We start from the raw sequence: 15,086 nt of genomic DNA, 5'->3' as shown, positions 1-15,086 counted from the left end.
GAGATCCAGACTGGCCTTTCTGGTCTTGTTTTGTACCATTTAAGAAGGAGAAGGGATTTAAATGTTGCTCCAACTAACATCCTCTAAAATTGGGACGATGGACGGGTAATGGTGATTCACACTTGTAATCCTAGTTACTCAGAAGGCTGAGATCTGAGAAGTGTGGTTCAAAGTCAGCCTGAACAGGAAAGTCAAGAGACTCTCATCTCCAATCAACCAGCAAAAAGTCAGAAGTGAAGCTGTGGCTTAAGTGGTAGAGCGTCAGCCTTGAGTGGAAAAAGCTAAGGGACAGTGCCTAGGCCCTGAGTTCAAGCCCCATTTCAGGTGTGCTCGCACACACACATAAATAATCTTACCTACTCAGGAGGCTGAGATGTGAGAATCTTGATTCAAAGGCAGCCAGGGCAGGAAAATCTGTGAAACTCTTATCTCCAATAAACTACACAGAAAAAGCTAGAAGTGGTGTTGAATGTCAGAGACAGCCCTCAGGCCTCGAGTTTAAAGCTGTAGGACAGGCACAAAAACAAACAAATAAACAAAACTGGGACAATGTCCAGGGTTCCCAGCACAGGACCTGGTATAAAGGCACCATAAATTTCTCTTTCCTTTCTGTCCTCCCTCGCTTTCCACATAGATGGTAGTAACCCCAGTTCCTTGCTCATGCCTAGAATGCTACCTCCCCACCCTCATCTTCATAGTGTTTGTTGCCAGAAATGTCACACATGATAACAAATGTGGACAAGTAGGGGACAAGGAGGAGATGGCGTGAATCTGTGCACAGGGGGCCAAATAGAACTGTTTGCACGGTGGCTGGCAGAACTGGGCCTGCCAACCTGGACTGTCAGGCAGAGGGGGCAGGGGAGGAGGGCTGTGGGAGAATGAGGGCTTGGGTTTCCCACTCTGGGCCTCAGTTTTCCTCTCTGTAGAGTGTGGACACAGCTGGACTTGATGGTTTTCTATTTCCTGCTGCACAAGCTTCATGGAGCTAGGGGATTTCCAGGCAGGCTGGCTCCTGGAAAGGAGTGGAGGGGGTTGGGGGGGGAAGATCTGCAGGCACCTTGGAATCCAAACGCGAAACACTTGAGAGTTTCTGCAGCCCCCCTCCAGTCACATCCCCACCCCCACCCAACTCCTTCAAAAAAAGAGTGCTTTTTCCAGAAGGAGCAGCGTGGAATGTGGGGGAAGGGCCCCAGTCAGCAGCCTGGGCTGGGCTCATTGCTAAGAATAATGTGGCAAAGGCTCTTGACTTTTTTTTTTTTCCCTGATGCTGGAAATTTAAAGGCGCCGTGGCCTTTCTCTACTCACAGAGGCCATGCTTGGTTCTTAGATGACAGGAAACCAAGTCAGCCTCTTCCATTCTCACTACCAGGCTCCTGCCTGAGCCTCTTCTGTGCCCTGGGCAGGAAGCTGGAGTCTCATGTGGAAGAAGCCAGAGGTTCTACCCTTCAAAGCCTCCAAGGACACTCATTGAGAATCCAGGGCGATAAGACTGATAAAGAAGATAGACAGAGTTTGGGGAGGCTTCTGGCCTGCTCTGAGCTGTGGCAGGAGTCTTGTGCCACTGTCAGAGACTTCAGACCCAGCTCCCTCTCCAGATCTCAGTTTCTCTGTATGTAAATGGAGGGCTTGGATCCTCTATGTGCTTCCCCTCCTAGAGGAACAGCAAGAGTGTCATGTTCCCCCCATCCCCCCAAATGGTACAGTCTTAACCTCCTCTGGTTCTCTCTCAAGTGTTGGAGAGGCCTGGGGCAGATAGAGGGCACAGGGAGGAAAGGAGTCTTTTGGATTTGATGTGTACTTGCTGGGAACCCAGACAAACCTCTCCTGCATTCCCCTAGTTTTGAAAAGTCTTCCAGTCCTGTCCCAGGCCTTAGCTTACAAGTTACAAGTTACAAGGGACTCTGTAGGCCAAGATGAAGGCAGGGATGGATGGTGGGGTCTGGCCTGAGACCCAGGGTGTGTTCTTACATAGCAAGGGTTTATCCTTAAATTTGCAATGCTCAGGAGACAGGACAACTATCTCAAAGAGATGGATGCCAGTGTAAAATGTCAAGGCTTTGCATAGGCCTGTCCAGAGAAGATAGGTGGCCTGCCTAAAAAGCCAGCAGAGTCCCTGTTCTCAGAGGGGCCAGTGCTTGACCTTTTGGTATAGCACAGGGAAGATTTCCTTCTGTCTGTGGCTGCACATAGGAACCCAGGAACCGTGAAATGTCATAGCCCTACAACTCTGTGTGTGTGTGTGTGTGTGTGTGTGTGTGTGTGCGCGCGCGTGCGCGCCACATGCGCCAATCCTAGGGCTTGAGACTCAGGGCCTGAATGCTGCCCCCAAGCCTCTTTGTGCCCAAGGCTAGCACTCTACCATAGTAGAGCCATAGTGCCTCTTGCAGCTTTTTCTGAGTAGTTTATTGGAGATAAGAGTCTTACAGACTTTCCTGCCAGGGGTGGCTTCAAACCATGATCTTCAGATCTCAGCCTCCTGAACAGCTAGGATTATAGTTATGACTCACTAGCACCCTGCTTAGTACTATTTCTTAATGTAACATGTTTATCTAGAATATATTTTAACTATTTTTATACCAGTGTAAACTGAAACACATACATTTTGTACATTGTGCTTCTTTTGTGGGACATATACAAGGTGACCCAAATGGTTCCCACCATTTGGTTGTTCTGATGTGGGAATATCGGTCATAGAAAACATTAAATTTTAAAATAACCACTCTTTTAATTAAAATTAACTTTTAGGCTGGTGAGCTAGTAGTGCAAGGTCCTGAGTTCAAACTTCAGTACTACAAAAAAGAATAAAAGGAGGGGCTGGGAAGGTGGCTCAGTGGTAGAGTGCTTGCCTTGCATGCCTGAGGCCCTGGGTTCAATTCCTCAGCACCACATAAGCAAAAAGAAAAAAGCTGGAAGTGGTGCTGTGGCTCAAGTGGTACAAAAGCTGAGGGACAGTGCCCAGGCCCAGAGTTCAGGCCCCACTACTGGACCCCCCCCCAAAAAAGGAGAAAAATAACTTTTAGTCACAGAAGTATATATTGTGAGGTAATCTGAAATCAGTTATATTTTTGTCATGAATATCCTAATAATTATTGTAGTAAAACCAAAACAACAACAACACTGAAGCTCTGTGTGGTGGTTCACACCTGTAATTGTAGTTACTCAGGAGGCTGAGTTCAAGAAAATTGAGGCTCCAGGTCAGCCTGAACAACAACAAAAAAAAAACCCCAAACAACCCCAAAACAATAACACAAAACAAAAATACTCAACAAGCTCAAAGGATTCTCAAAAGAAAAAGCTGGACATGGTGGTGTGTGCCTGGACCTCTGCTACAATGGTCTAGTTCAGCCCTGTCAAAAATCAAGAACTCAACCTCAGAAATAACCAGTGACCAAAAGGATTGGCAGTGTAGCTCCAGTGGTAGAGAACCTACTTAGCAAGCATGAACTCCCAAGTTGCTACCAATAATAAAATCTATATAGCCCAGTCTGGCTTGGAACTTGTGATCTTCTTGACTTCCCTCCTTAGTCCTAAGATTGCAGCCATATGCAAACATGCCTGGCAGCACTCTGAGGGTTTACATATTATTATTATTATTATTTATTTTGCCTGTCCTGGGGGTTGAACTCTGGGCCTGGGCTCTGTCCCTGAGCTACTTTTGCTAAACATGAGCACCCTACCACTTGAGCCACAGTACCACTTCTGGCTTTTTTTGAGTAATTTATTGAGTTTCCTGCCCTGGCTAGCTAGCTTTGAACAGTGATCCTCCTGAGTAGCTAGGATTACAGGTGTGAGTCACTAGGCCGGGCCACCCTGAGTTTTTGATACTTTTATTCTACTTTTATTCTACTCACATCCAAACAGGCTAAGATTTTTTAAAAAAATGGATTTAGAGTCTCTCTAGGGCAAAAAGATGTCTTAAGGATTCTAGAAAGCTCTTATTCTTTCACTCTGATTGAGAATCTGATTTTTTTTTTTTTTTTTGTCGGTATTGGGGCTTGAACTCTGAGCCTGGGCGCTGTCCCTGTGCTCTTCAGCTCAAGGCGAGCACTCTACCGCTTGAGTCACAGTGCCACTTCCGAGAATCTGATGTTTTTGAGACCTAAGATTTCATATAGTCCTTGTAATCAGAAGTTTTATCAATACCACGAGATTGGGGAGGGATAGTTCCCCCTATCTCCTGCCTCCAACTGAGGCCAGGATAGCAGGGTGCTAGAATTCATTCACTTGCCAGGATCCAAGCATGCACCTGGAAGAAAGAAGGAGTTCACTTCAGTTTTCTGACTGATTGCATGAGTGAGAGTTGGGAGGGGTGGGAGTGTGGCTAGAGCACGTACCTAGAATACTTGAGGTTGGGATCTCTCTACTGTGCTCTTCTTTTCCATGCCATGCCCACCTGTGGCCTGTCATTTCAGTTACAGAAGATTGTAATCGAAACAATATGCCTTAAAGAATTCTCTACAAACTTGTATGCACACACAGCCTCAAGAATGGACATACCGAAGATCAAGGACTTTGTCTGGTGTGCAGCTGTATTTTCCTCACCTAGAACAATAATGAATACCCCAGGTCAATCCCAATACAAGTCACTATCAGTATGGGAGGGTGGAGAGGGCCTGTGGGAGGGGACAGAGATAGGGAGGAGAGCAGGGGTGATCAAAGTAGGATAGGGACACATCAAGGACAGTAAGGTCAGAACAGGAATGCAACTTGCTTAGTGGACACCCAGATTTTCTTTCCTAGCCACCTCCTTGGACCTGTGTGCTTACCTGATGTTCCCAGGTGTTTGCCTATATGGGTTTTTGGGGGTGAGAGCAAGGTACTGGCTCTGATTCTGCCTCTATATTCCTCACGGAGGTTCAGCTTAGTGGAGGCTGAAGAAAAGCTGGACTGGAGAAGCACTCTTAAATCTGATCACCTACTCTGAGACAAAGGAGGGGGACCCTGGCTGGGCAGGAAGCATAGAGACACCATTAAAATTTAAGAAAAGCCAGGTGCACTCACTGTTGTAATCCTTGCTACTCAGGAGGCTGAGATCTGAGGATCACCATTCCAAGCCAGTTTGAGGGAGGTAAGTCCCTGAGATTCTTATCCCCAATTAACTAGAAAACCAGCTGAAAGTGGGGGTGTGGCACAAATGGTAGAGCACCAGCTCAAGACCAGTGCCCAGGCTCTGAGTTCAAGCCCTAGGACCTGTACAAAACAAAAGAACCAAAACCCAGCAGGAAATGGAGGAGATGAATCTCTTGGTGACAGAGTAGAAAAGGGGTGCCAGGACAAGGCGCCCAAGCAGTGGACAGGGATGTATGTGGAGACCTTGCCTAGGGTATGTGTGGTGGGGGGAGAGGGGCCGGATCTTGGGGTGGTGTCTCCTCCAGTTCGATGGTCTGCACCCCCTGTCCCTCTCTAGGAGCGCCGGGGCCCTGGATCTGGGGGCCCAGGGGGGGCCGGGACCGGCGCAGCCACCTGGGAGATGGGGGCATTAGGACCCAGGGGCTCAAGAGCGCCCGCGGGCCGAGGGCGGGGGCCCGGCCGGTTTGGGGGAGGTCTTTGGTTTTTTTTTTTTTCCGTAGCGGGGGCGCCCTCCGGAAGCGTTTCCAACTTTTCCAGAAGTTTCTTGGGACGGGCAGAAGGGGGCGGGGCAAGCCGTATTTAGTCTCCGCGCGCGCGGGGTGGCGGGCGGAGTGGGATCGGGACTGCGGCGGACAGTTGGACTTAGTGGGCCCAGGTGAGTGTGTGTGTATGTGTGGTGGGGAGCTCAAGGGGAGTTGGGGTGCTTTGGAAGTCTTGGGGCCTCAACCAGCACCCACCCGCTGGAGTTCTCGGTACCTGTGGGCAGTGGGGAGGTTCGGGATGGAGAGTTCGGGGCGCGGTGGCCGTGGGGGCGCCCGGGAGCTGGGCGCAGAGCAGGGCCGGGGGAGGGGGGGTGCGTGCTGTGCATTCGGGGTGCAGGGAGCTTGGGAGAAGGGGGTGAAGGTGGTCACGGCAGGGTGCTGGGCCGGGCCCTCCGCCGAAGAGAGAAGCAGAGGGGGGCGGCGCTCAGCAAGATGAGGACCGGCCCGCCGTGCAGCCCAGACGGCCCGGGCTGGGGTGGAGGTCCCCAAGCTTCGCGGGCAGCCCCCGACTTATGGCTGCAGCGGCCTGGGTGGACCGTGGCAACCGAAGGAAGGACTTAGCTCCTTTCCCCTAATCAAAAGGAGCCCGTGGGGTCCGAATGGGAGAGGAAGTGGGAGTCACCGAGACCCCCTGGAATGTACCGGTGCGATCCATCGGATCATCTCTTTCTTGTGCCCACCTACCTGGATCCTTGCAGAAGTTCCCCAACTGAGGTTCCCCCCCTCCCCCCCCCCCCCCCCCCCAGTTTAGAGACAATCCCCAGCATCCTGGACTGGAGGAAGAATGAAAGCACTTCCAGCCAGGCCTGAAGGCTGGTCCCTCCTCTTCCTCCGGTTTCCTGCTGGCCTCTCTGGACTCCAGGGCGCAGATGGAGTCTGGGGGAAGGGAGGTGGATTGGGGGCTCTGGTTGTCCGGGCTGGGGCCACACCCTTCTAGCCTCCAATGGTTCGTGCACCCATCCCCCCTTCCTGCCTGGTCTTTTGTCTCTGGACACCGGCATTCCTGTAGTGGCTATGTAACAGGATACTACGGACAGAGTGGCCTGCGGGAGGGCTCCGAGCTGCTGCCGGAATGGAGCCCCTAGCTAAAAACAATGGGACCCCTAACCTGAACTGTGAGATACCCCGGTCTCAAAGTCCCAGTAAGTTTGAGACAGGGTCCGGGGCCTAGTTGGCCTATACTCCCCTCCTCTCCTTTGGGGGAGGGGGTCCCATTCTCCTCACGCTTCTGTTTTCTTTCAGAATGAAAAAGGCAGGCATTGACCTCCCTCTGAGGCAGTTTCAAGGTATTTTTAGACCCCCTCAAGTGTTGGCGACCCTCATGTGGCCCTCAACACTTTCTCCCCTTTTCTTCTAGTCTCACCTCCCACAGTCAGCTGTGGGCATAGCCCTCAGCTCTGCAAGTTTCATGGTTTTCTTCTTCCTTTGTGGGACTGTAGATTGTCTTAACCTTGGCCTGAGGGCTGGCATTTCTCTGGCAAGACTGACTGGGTGCGGGAGGCTGGCTTGCTTGCAGTAACTTGTCTTTATCTGTTCCTGTTGCTGGATTTAACAGTGCTTTCTTGCCCAGCCTCCTGTCTCCTTCCTGGGCCTGAAATCCAGGCCCAGGAGGCTCCTGAAAACTCCCTGAAAATCCATACACCCTTAGGCCTGAGCCCAGGCCTCTTGCTTTCTAGGCTGGCAACCCCCCTCTGCTGGCCAACAGAGATAATTCCTCCCTCGGCCTGCCGCGTCACTGGGAGTGGGGAGCTGGAGCCCTGTGGCCGCTGAGGAATCCCAACTAGTTATTTAGAGCTTTCTTGAGAAGCCCCTCCCAGTTCTTTGAGGTTCTGGCTGGCTGGGGTGGGGGCTGTCAAGATGGTGGCTGCCACGTGGCAGTGCTGAGTTCCTCAAAGGGATCTGGTGGCCCCTGTTGGATCAGAGGACTGATCAGAAAATCCTTTCTCCTCATTAATGTCTGTGTTTGCACTCTGCCTTTGAGCTGTAGGCCTGGTATTGAAGGAGCTAGGGCTGGGCATGGGGAGGCCTGGGCCCCAGTCTAGGCCTGTGGACTCCTTTCCCCATTTGTACTTGAGTGAAATGCACATTTTTCTTCTACCATCTCCCAGTCCTCTGTGGGGCTCTGTAACCATCCCATCCCTCCTTCCCTGCACCTTCTTGGGCTCTTTGCTTTGCTTTTGCCACCTTGAGGAGGGTGGCAGCCTAGGGAGGTAAGGGGACCTGTCCGGGTTTTCAAGATTACAGCAGTTGAATTTTCCCAGAAATCCAATGCTCCCTTAAGCAGGCTAGAGTTCCTGAGGATCATCTACCAGGATTTCAGAATTTCAGTCTTCCTGCAGGAGGTCCATAAAACAGCATCTGTCAAGCGTAGTGCAGTCCCAGTCTCCACCAGTTCTTTCAGCCTTTTCCTACTCCCCCCTCTCCCCAATCTCTCTTCCTATCTTGCTGCATGGAGTATATGTAAATATCTCATGAATAGAGTTGTAGGCCCCAGAGATTGGAGCAAGGCAGTCCTTGAGGGCTTGTTACTACTGCTGTATTTGGGGAAGGGGGCTGAGGGCCTCCTTGAAAATGACTGTTAGCTGAGGATAGAATGGAATCTTATGTAGCTCCAACTTCTGGAATGCCAGACATATGTCTGTGCAGCCTTGGGTGATGGGGGAGGCTTCACTGCACCACTAAGCTGTGACTCACCCTCTTTCCCCAGGATCCTGTCCTTGTTAACTTTCTCAGGAAGCAGCCTCCATTCTGAAGAGTGAGTGGATCCCAGGAGCTTTAGCCCTGGGATTTCCCATCTGGCTGTGCGCAGATGATTAGGCCACATCCCTGTCAAGAGAGGCCTAGATTTTTGCAGCTTGGAAAAGGGAGACTGAGACATAGGCATGTGTATGCGTGTGTGCACGTGCACGCGTGCTCGTGTGCACACACACACCCACACAAAACACAGGGTCACCCTAGGGGCAGCAAAGTGGAGCATCTGAGCTCCCCCATTTAATGAGTGAACCAATCAGTGATTCATTAACATCCCAGGTTATGGGGTGGGGCAGGGGCAGGCCACAGCTCCAGCACACATGAAAGCCTGGGCTCTCTGCAGACCCTCAGCCCAGCTGCTGCCTTTTCTCACTGGACAAGGGCCCCGAGCATTGTTGAGAGGTCAGAACCGAGCTCTCCTCTAAACTGATGAGGCCCCATGGCTGGCTAGGTAGACTTGTTTCACCCCCATTTGGGAATAACTGAGGCTTGCTATGCACTGAGATCTAGTGGGGAAACCACACTTTTGGGTTTTCTGTACCAGAAGCCTACTTACAGGCAGAAATTGATTCATTAATAGACGTAAGTAAGTGTAAGAGGGTGTCCAATGCAGAAAATCAATAGGGTGGGCAGGTCACCACTAGCTTTGGTAGGGGTGGAGGTGGGGTTGGAATGGGATCAAAGCAGGCCTAGGAGAGACTCGGGCAACCCTGAGTTAGGTCTGGGCCTCAGAACTCGGGGGCTGCTGGCAGTGAGAAGGGACACATGTGGATGGTTGTTGGGAAGCAAGGCATATTCAACCAGGCCACCCTCTTTGTCTATACAACCCCACAGGTGTCTTGAGGCGTGCACAGCTCCACCCTCAGCCATGCGTTTCCTCCTCTTCCTGGGTGCCTTCTGCCTTGTGGCCATGGCCCTGGCTGCCGAGGTGAAGAAACCTTCCACCGAAGCAGCCCCTGGCACTTCGGAGAAGCTCAGCCCCAAGGCGGCCACGCTGGCTGAGCGCAGTGCCAGTCTGGCCTTCAGTCTGTACCAGGCTATGGCCAAAGATCAGGCGGTGGAGAACATCCTGGTGTCACCTGTAGTGGTGGCCTCGTCGCTGGGGCTGGTGTCACTGGGCGGCAAGGCCACCACCGCATCCCAGGCAAAGGCCGTGCTGAGCGCGGAGCAGCTGCGGGATGAGGAGGTGCACGCGGGCCTGGGCGAGCTGCTGCGCTCGCTCAGCAACTCCACGGCCCGCAACGTGACCTGGAAGCTGGGCAGCCGCCTGTATGGACCCAGCTCCGTGAGCTTCGCCGACGACTTCGTGCGCAGCAGCAAGCAGCACTACAACTGCGAGCACTCCAAGATCAACTTCCGCGACAAGCGCAGCGCCCTGCAGTCCATCAACGAGTGGGCCGCGCTGACCACCGACGGCAAACTGCCCGAGGTCACCAAGGATGTGGAGCGCACGGACGGCGCCCTGCTGGTCAATGCCATGTTCTTCAAGCGTGAGTGGGCGGGGCGGGAGGCGGGGCTTCTTGCAGGAGGCCCTACAGTGGCCTTCCATGGGCTATATATACTCTTCACTGACCCAGGTGACCCACAGTGGGATTGTTAGTAAACCCCCTTTCTCACTAGAAAGGAGATACCGAGAGCCAGGCAGGTGTTTGAATGAATGGGACAGGGATGGAAACCTGCAAAGCCTACCCAGCTGCATGGGACTCTTCTCCCATTTGCAGTGAGGATGAGGTGGACCCTGGTTTACAGAGGGACTGCACAAGGAGAGGTAAGATCTCATAGTCAGTTAGTTGCAAGAAAGATTTGCTTGTAATGACACAACAGAGCCCAGGCTGCTGTGGCATACACATTTCTCTTGGATGTCTTTCCTGCCACAGATACAACACTTCAGGGTGATGGTTGTAGGGTACTCTCTGCCGAGGGCATAGATCTCTTAGATGGATTGCTAGGTGGAGAAGATAGCAGCTTAGTCTCAGGTACCTGACCAGTGCCCCATCGGCAGTGGACATAGCGGTGGCTCAGCTGAGGGTAAAATGAAGTTCCTGTTATTTAGGAGCAATTGGATGCCAGTTAGCAAGTACCACTAAGGTCCCTTTACCCCAAAGCAAGGAATCTGTTCTGTGGGTCGATCCCAAAGGATAGAGCAAAGGCCCTGGCAGGGATTTGTGCAGGGTATGCAGTTTGGTGTGTGATTGCCCCCTGCGGGACATGGATTACTGATTCTTTTGCTCTGTTTTCACCACAGCACACTGGGATGAGAAATTCCATCACAAGATGGTGGACAATCGTGGCTTCATGGTGACTCGATCCTATACCGTGGGTGTCACAATGATGCACCGGACAGGTAGGTGCCTTGTGGGTCAGAGAGGCAAGGCCAAGAGGTCCCAGGATGCCTGGTCTGGCATGCCTTTCCACCCTGCAGAGCTCCCAGCATCCTCTGCTTTTCACCCAGGCCTCTACAACTACTATGATGATGAGAAGGAGAAGCTGCAGATCCTGGAGATGCCCCTGGCCCACAAGCTCTCCAGCCTCATCATCCTCATGCCCCACCACGTGGAGCCGCTTGAACGCCTGGAGAAGATGCTGACCAAAGAGCAGTTGAAGGTCTGGATGGGGAAGATGCAGAAGAAGGCTGTGGCCATCTCCCTGCCCAAGGGAGTGGTGGAGGTGACCCATGACCTGCAGGTGAGACCTGGAGTGGAAAGGAGTGACTTGGGTTTTCTTCATCAGAGCAAAAGCTCTGTTCTGAGGCCCCTATGTGTTCAACCAATTCTAAGTTCCATGAAGGATAATGGGAAAGTGGTAGACAGATGATAAAAACAGTAACTAAATACAGCTGGACACTTGGTATGTGCCAGACTTCTTTCTGAGCACTTCATGTGCTAAATTCATTGAACCTTCAAAAAAAACCTCCCCAAAACAACAAAAAAAAAAAAACCACCTTTGTTAGAGAGGAAGGCAAATTGATATATGAGGAAACAGAGGCTAAGGAAGGTTAAATGACCTCTCTAAAGGCCCTCAGTAATATTAGGACGTACTGGAATCAGTCCTAAATCTCTGTGCTACCTCTGGGAATATGGAGTGCCCCATTTAGAGGGCTCAAGTGGGAAGATCAGCCACCATCTGACAAGTCGTAAAATTAGGACCACTCAGGGCAGCTAGGCAGTTGGTAAGTATGTTCAGCAGGAACTCTCCAAGGCCCCCCCCCCCCCCCCACATAAACATCAGCTTGTAAGGTGCAGAGCTAGAGTTAGAACACCAAGTGATGACCTGGAATGGGCTGTCAGTCGGGAGGGACAGAGTTTGATCTGCTCAAAAGAAAATTCACTCTTACCTTGGAGGTCAAAAATGGCTCATTGGCAAACTTCATCTCCAGAATTATTTAGCCTTGACACGAGAGCTCTTAGAAAGAAAGCTTGAGATGGGATGAGGCTTAGAGATGAGTAGAGTTTGTGCTGGTCTGTATGGATATTATTAAGAATTCCCAGAGAGGAGCACTGGCTGCCTCCCTCTGTGGCCCGACGCTGGCCCCAGGTCTTCCTCAAGCCCTTTAGTGGCCACTCTCCACTTCCTTTCTTTCCATCTTTCTCCTCTATCTTTCTGGAACTGCCTGACTTGGTACCCAGGTGGTCCTGCCTCACAGGCAGAGGTCTCTGGGCATTGGAGGTTACGTGTTTAGTCAACCTGTGGCTCTCCACTAAAAGTTCATCCACGCTGAAAACCAGGAAAGCTCTGGACACGTGTGCTTTTCCCTTGGGGAGCTCTGAGCCAAGTGGGAGGGGCAAACAGGAGCAGATGCTGCTGAATAGAAGGAAGTCCAAGGGCACTGAGCCCCAGGGGAGGTACTGTTTGTCAGGCTGGGGAAGACTTCATGGATGAGGTATGTTGAAAGTTGCAAAGGATTCAGGCACTAGTGCCTCACTCTTGTAATCCTAGCTATTCAGGAGGCTGAGATCTGAGGATCATGATTCACAGCCAGCCTAGGCAGGAAAGATATGAAACTCTTTATCTCCAATTAATCACTAGAAAAATGGAAGTAGTGTGTGGCTCAATGTGGTAAAGCACTAGCCTTGAATGAAAAAGCTTGGGGAAAGTGCTCAGGCCCTGAGTTCAAGCCCTAGGACTAGCAAAAATAAATAAATAAATAAATAAATAAATAAATAAATAAATAAATGTGAAGGGACAGAGGCCAACACCCAACAGACCAACACACAGGTAGCTCAGGGAGGCCACCTAGAGGCCAGGGTGAGGTATGCAAGGGATGAGACTAGAGGCTGTGACTTGAGTAGGGGTCACACAGACTGAATCAATCCTAGCTTCATGGCAGGAGAGATGGGAGGATTACAGTTTGAGGCCAACCTGGGTAAAAGTTAGAAATGTCTTGTGAAAAATGAGTTGGATGCAGTTACATGCCTGTGATTGCAGCTAGGCAGGAGACAGAGATAGGAGGATCACAGTCTAAGGTGACCTGGAGGGACAATATGAGATCCTGTCTGAAAAAGAAACTAAAGCAAAAGAGGCTTGGGTTGTGGTTCATACTATACAGCACTTGCTTAGCAAGTGTCAGTACCTGAATTCCAAGTCTGGTTTGCAAAATCTCTGTGTTGCAAAAAAAAAATGTAATAAATCCTTCAGTGGCCATCGCTAGATCACTAGCTTTACCGCCATTCTCTCACAGCCATCTGTATGCACCTGCTTCTCACTGCATCCTGTAATTTGAACATGTCCCGGCGTTGTACCATCCAGGACAGGTTTTAAGCCCCAGAGTGATGTGGACAGAGCTGTCATTTGATCCATTTTTCTCAAACTTGATTGTGTTAAGAATCCTATGGGGGCTAGGCACCAATGACTCACCCTCGTAATACTAGCTGTGCAGGAGGATGAGATCTGAGGATCATAATTCAAAGCCAGCTCGGGCAGGGGGAAGCCAAGAGATTCTTATCTTCAGTTAATTACCAAAAAGCCAGAAGTGGAGTATGGCTCAAGCAATAGAGCACCAAACTTGAGCTGAAAATGGAAAGGAGAATGAAAGGTCCTGAGTTCAAGCCTCAATACGGGCACAATAAAAGCCAAAACAAAAAAACTAACTCTTTTAAATCAAAAGGGTCCAGGCCCACTACAGAGACTCAGGTCTAGGCTGGGGTTGGGGTCATGACTTCAAGTTAAGTTCTGGGTGTGCTGCCTAATTATGAAGCACACTTGGGAAGTATGCCTTCAGCTTGCTGGGGAGAATCAGAGATCCATTTTGCTTTGTGTTTGAACCTCCGTTTCCTCATCTGTGAAAGTTGCCATAGGATTGAATTAAACAGTTCTAAGGGCCTGACACAGGTGTCTAGAAAGTGGCAGTCTCTTCTCAAAAGATTGTTCAGGATGGCATGGGTGGAGGGAAAGGTATAACAGCCTGACATGCATAGCCTTACCTGGCACTTGATTCTACAGAAACACCTGGCTGGGCTGGGCCTGACTGAGGCCATCGACAAGAACAAGGCAGACTTGTCACGCATGTCAGGAAAGAAGGACCTGTACCTGGCCAGCGTGTTCCATGCTACCGCTTTTGAGTGGGACACAGAGGGCAACCCCTTCGACCAGGACATCTACGGGCGTGAGGAGCTGCGGAGCCCCAAGCTGTTCTATGCCGACCACCCCTTCATCTTCCTGGTGCGAGACACCCAGAGCGGCTCCTTGCTCTTCATTGGGCGCCTGGTCCGACCCAAGGGTGACAAGATGAGAGATGAGTTGTAGGCCCCAGAGTGGGCGCAGGATGATGGCAGGAGGCGGCCGAAGGCTCCTGAGACACATGGGTGCTATTGGGGAGGGAGGGAGGTACCTACCAGCTTTCATAGTCCATGGGATGGGGGGGTGGGAAAGCAGACTGGGGTTTTTATGTGATCGAGCAGACCTTATCAGCCAGAATCCACTCTGCTTGGTCCTGGGCCTCAGATACCATGATGCCAAACCCAGACACCACACACTGTGGAGTCTTGCCCTGTCCTCAGAGTCCCACGTGCCTCAACCAGCCAATCAGTGTTCCTATTTATAGCCAAAACCTTATCTGTGAGAGACAATCAAGCTGGGGTGGGAGGGGGTGGCTGCCAGCTCTCCAGTGACACCGCCATCACTTCTGCCTATACCCCTCCCCCACTCAGCTTCCCACAACTATGGATCTAGGTGCTGTGTCCCTGGGACCAGGCCCTGGCCCCAGCCCCGTGAATGCAATTGAGAGATAGCTTTTAGGAGGGACTGCTGGGCCGATCCTGGATGAGCAGCAAATGAATTGGACATCATGGGGAGAACCTTTTTTTTTTTTGTCTTTTCCTTAGTTTCTCAAAGATGGGGAAGAACATGAGCCTTTGTCAACAAATGAGAACTTTGTACAAAGTTTTTGTTTTTTTTTTTTTTTTTCAATAAAACTTTTCCAATGAAACTTTGCTGGAATGTGGAAGAAGATTGGATTGGGGCTTCCCATCAGGGACTTTCCCTTTCCTCTTAGGGGACAAACTCTCCCATGGAGCTGCAGAGGGTTTCAGGCCCTAGAATGCTGTCAGATAACAACAGACAATGGAGGTAACTGCAGGCTGTGGTGGGAGTCCAAGCATTCTCATAGGACCCCAGTTAGCAGCCCTCTAGTCCTTCATTGCAAGGTAGTCTCATTACAGAGGGCTGGAATGGGGCAAACTCAGGCACACAGTCTGATTTGGGGGGAGCTTTGAAAACGGAGCTGGG

General features: G+C 51.1%; 1 protein-coding gene across 2 annotated transcripts; it reads left to right on the top strand.

Moving 5' to 3' along the window:
- Nucleotides 1–5,646: 5,646 nt before the first annotated feature.
- Nucleotides 5,647–14,791, top strand: Serpinh1 (serpin family H member 1). 2 transcript variants are annotated; one of them, XM_042688852.1, is made up of 6 exons: nt 5,678–5,725; nt 6,855–6,898; nt 9,198–9,853; nt 10,609–10,707; nt 10,816–11,048; nt 13,803–14,791. In XM_042688852.1, the coding sequence occupies exons 3-6, from the start codon at nt 9,232–9,234 to the stop codon at nt 14,103–14,105; spliced, it is 1,257 nt and encodes a 418-aa protein (XP_042544786.1). In that variant the 5' UTR covers nt 5,678–5,725; nt 6,855–6,898; nt 9,198–9,231; the 3' UTR covers nt 14,106–14,791. The 2 variants fall into 2 exon arrangements, with proteins under 2 accessions (XP_042544779.1, XP_042544786.1); XM_042688845.1 differs by lacking the exon at nt 6,855–6,898 and having other exon boundaries at nt 5,647–5,725.
- The last annotated feature ends 295 nt before the right edge of the window (nt 14,792–15,086 follow it).

This window comes from Dipodomys spectabilis, unplaced genomic scaffold (assembly GCF_019054845.1).
Source record: "Dipodomys spectabilis isolate Male_0828 unplaced genomic scaffold, ASM1905484v1 ptg000003l, whole genome shotgun sequence".
In the NCBI taxonomy this organism is placed as follows: Eukaryota; Metazoa; Chordata; class Mammalia; order Rodentia; family Heteromyidae; genus Dipodomys; species Dipodomys spectabilis.
This window is presented reverse-complemented; position numbering and strand designations above follow the sequence as displayed.

What these genes read in the sequence shown, in the direction of transcription:
- Serpinh1 (XM_042688845.1), top strand. Translation starts at nt 9,232, where the DNA reads ATGCGTTTCCTCCTCTTCCTGGGTGCCTTCTGCCTTGTGGCCATGGCC. An exon ending in CAATGCCATGTTCTTCAAGC is followed by an intron (nt 9,854 to 10,608) that starts GTGAGTGGGCGG and finishes TTTTCACCACAG; the next exon opens with CACACTGGGATGAGAAATTC. An exon ending in AGGTGACCCATGACCTGCAG is followed by an intron (nt 11,049 to 13,802) that starts GTGAGACCTGGA and finishes TTGATTCTACAG; the next exon opens with AAACACCTGGCTGGGCTGGG.